The 3161-nt window shown below is 36.1% G+C and overlaps 1 protein-coding gene across 1 annotated transcript; it reads left to right on the forward strand.

Moving 5' to 3' along the window:
* Window positions 1–436: 436 nt before the first annotated feature.
* Window positions 437–2773, forward strand: LOC107298688 (waprin-Enh1). The gene is made up of 3 exons (XM_015828063.1): window positions 437–521; window positions 1879–2013; window positions 2643–2773. The coding sequence occupies exons 1-3, from the start codon at window positions 437–439 to the stop codon at window positions 2771–2773; spliced, it is 351 nt and encodes a 116-aa protein (XP_015683549.1).
* The last annotated feature ends 388 nt before the right edge of the window (window positions 2774–3161 follow it).

Raw genomic sequence — 3161 nt, forward strand, 5'->3', positions numbered from 1 at the left:
TATTCTGTAATTTTCCTTGGTAAATATCAGCCCTATCTATCTCCAATTATTAGTTAGAAAATAGGAAGTCCAGCATCCTTAATAAGGAAAACCCTGCCCTTCTACTGTTCTCAGGTTGACTGTGTTTTCTTCACGTGTTGGAAGATGCTACAATTAGGGTGTGGCTCACAATAGCTGTTTGAAATAAGGATGTTTATATGGAAACATTTTAGATGTCACGCCCTTTGGTTCTAGTCCTCGTGTGGCACAAGTCCATGCTATCTACGAAGACAGCATAAAGCAATTATTTCAGGTTTCTGTATGCTGTTATGCATACAGTTGCTATATCAAGCATGAGGAAGATGTGGAAAGGTGTAATCTTAAAGCTACCCACACATCTGTTTAAATACAAGCCTAATTGCTTTCTGAGAGTTCACATCTGACTTTTGAGGACATCATGAAGACATTAACTGGCTTGCTTCTTGTGGGTCTTCTAGCCCTCTGGACAGGATTACCCTTCACATCTTCCAGGGTTCTGTTTGGTAAGATATAAAATTATTGGTAGAGGAGCCTGTTTGAGAAAGAAATCTGCAAAGCAGTTTGCGGGAAGCCAAGACCCATTGTTAACTCTATTTAAAACTAAAATCAAATCTACTCCATATTTAATGGGCTTAAACTTACACCAGTTTATTTAACTAGCTTTATAAGATGGGTCGGACACTTTGCAACTAACAACAACAACAAATAATTTTAAGTAGCTTTATAACTTTCCAAGGCTGCTTAAAATGATTAACAGTACAAAATGGTAAACACAGTATAGAGTAAGTTGAAGATAATTGCAACAAATTGTAATTAAAGCAAATCATCCTTCAGGTCTACCAAATAAATTTAACTGACTAGCTAAAAATAGTTGTAAAGGGTGGTGACAAATAGTGTTATATACAATATTTTCTTTTGTTTTCTTCCTCATATTGGGGAGATCAACATTTCGTTGTCCTGATACTAATGGAAAACATACTTAGGCCTCTTCCAGAAGGGAGTGCAATATTAAACTGAATTACGCCTCCTGCTGATCAAATGACATGGAACATCAGTGTGCAGTGTCTGTGGCATCTTTCTGCTGCAGTCTTGAGGAGCCCGGTTTTTAGGCAGCAAATATTGCTGCACAAGCAAGAGTGATTACAACATTGTCTTGCTTGGGGTAGTGATTCTAGAGAATGCCTTCTTCATCTTACCTCCTAATTCCTACTGTCCAGTTTTGGTGAGAAGATGGCATAATTATATAAAATGTTTCAATAAGAATCAGTATTCCAAGAGGTATGCTCTGGCAATAAGTAACTGATTTTTTTTCCAGTTTATTTTCTTTCTCTTTTCTTTTTATGGTGAGATAAATGAAGGTCTCTTTCCTAGCTGGAAAATAAGTCCTGACTGGATAAGATATGTCAGTATTTTTATTTTGGCCAAAAAAAATGTAAGCTCTGATGGGCTGTCAGTTCTCTGTGATTGTTGTGGACTTGCAATGTTTTAAACATGTCCATTCTATAGTATCTGGTGGTAACCATAAAAAAATATTTGCAACATTTTAATCATGCACTCAGAAAGCTAGGAGAGAGTTTGTTTATCAGGAAATGCCTGTTGGTGTGTACATAAATTTATTCATTTATATTACAGATTAGGCAAAGAGTAATAAAGAAGGAACAGTGCAATTATTAAAATAGAATAGGTACAAAAAAGTTGAATCTAAGTATAAAGTATATGTAGGCAAATATAACATAGGTTTCATATAATCAATACATGATCTTACTCATAATAAGTGCTATGGGCAAGTACATTTCAATAAAAAAAATATTTTTAAAGGGTATTTGCATATTTTGCATTGTTTTTTTTTCCTTTCAACAGGAACCGGTATTTGCCCAGGAAATCCATTTCAGTGCTCTTTACCTGGAATTAATAGTTGCAGGAGGGATTATGACTGCCCTCAGACCCTACGTTGCTGTAATTTCAGATGTAGCACAAGTTGTAGATTCCCACCAGGTAATCTTAATTTTAATAAACAGTAACATTTCTTACAGCTCTGGGCCTAGTTTCCTGTTGAAGCAGAGAAGCTGGGGACTCTGGATTGGGTATCTTAATATCAATATCAATCTGGTAGGTTTAATTCTCTGTTAAGATTTGTCTTTCAGAAGGGAATTTATGGCTGGGATATGTAAGGCTAATAAAATTAGTTATTGAAATTAGGAGTCTTGCAGACCAAATGACCAGTAAGGGTCTTTTCCAACTGTTCCTGAAACTTTGCAAGATGTGATTTTTAGGGTCTACTCTGTGATGCTCTGCTCTTTTTTCTTTTCATGGAATCTGTTCAATAGGCCCTTATGTACGTGTCTATTTTTATAGATTCCATCAAGTGGTTTCAGATATGATTCATTTCTGACACTGATAGTATAAGTGTGTGTTTAATATGCTTCAAACTGGGAAGAAGCATCAAAGTCAAAAGATGTTAAAGAAACTCCTCTCTTAAAGTGTGGATGTTTTTAATTGCCATCATGGCAATTAAAACATCATAGGGCTGCACTATATTCCAAAGAATGATCAAAATTAGTTGGTGTTTGACTAATGGTTAACAACAATTCTGTCCCCCCCACACTCCCTCCCCTCCATTTCAGTGATTCCTTGGAGTTGCCCACGAAATCCATTTAAATGCACTATCCCAGGAATACATCGCTGTCGTTATGACTATGATTGTCCAGGAAGACAAAGGTGTTGCTACTATAATTGTTCTAGGATCTGTAAATAAGGTATCATCATCAATTCTTTCTCATGTATCATTTTGCTTTATATTATTTGTTATCAGAACAATCTAGAACCGTGGGAGATGAGCCTTAACTTAATTGCTGCTAGACCAATCAAAAATACTTTCTGACTTATTTCAGACACTAATTTCTGGTGTTTTCTAAATGGTTAAACCCTCTCTTTCAAAAGTGACCATTGTGGAAATGGTTTTTACTACTATGCTTTCTTAGAGGTCTCCTGCCAGACCTCTGACTTCTTTTGCCAGACCTCTAGACCCTGAGTAGGGTTTAGACAAAAGGACCATTATGGCCCTTTCAATCCTACGGAAGGGATGATTCCCATGCTTTTAAAAAATGTTTTCTACCAGACTTTTCTCGAAGCACATATGAAAT

This window comes from Protobothrops mucrosquamatus, unplaced genomic scaffold (assembly GCF_001527695.2).
Source record: "Protobothrops mucrosquamatus isolate PMUCROS unplaced genomic scaffold, P.Mucros_1.0 scaffold4198, whole genome shotgun sequence".
In the NCBI taxonomy this organism is placed as follows: Eukaryota; Metazoa; Chordata; class Lepidosauria; order Squamata; family Viperidae; genus Protobothrops; species Protobothrops mucrosquamatus.

Excerpts from the sequence above, each read along its gene's own strand:
- LOC107298688 (XM_015828063.1), top strand. The coding sequence starts at position 437 with ATGAAGACATTAACTGGCTTGCTTCTTGTGGGTCTTCTAGCCCTCTGG. Across the intron at positions 522-1,878 it reads ATCTTCCAGGGTTCTGTTTG|GAACCGGTATTTGCCCAGGA; the intron begins GTAAGATATAAA and ends TCCTTTCAACAG. Across the intron at positions 2,014-2,642 it reads AAGTTGTAGATTCCCACCAG|TGATTCCTTGGAGTTGCCCA; the intron begins GTAATCTTAATT and ends CCTCCATTTCAG.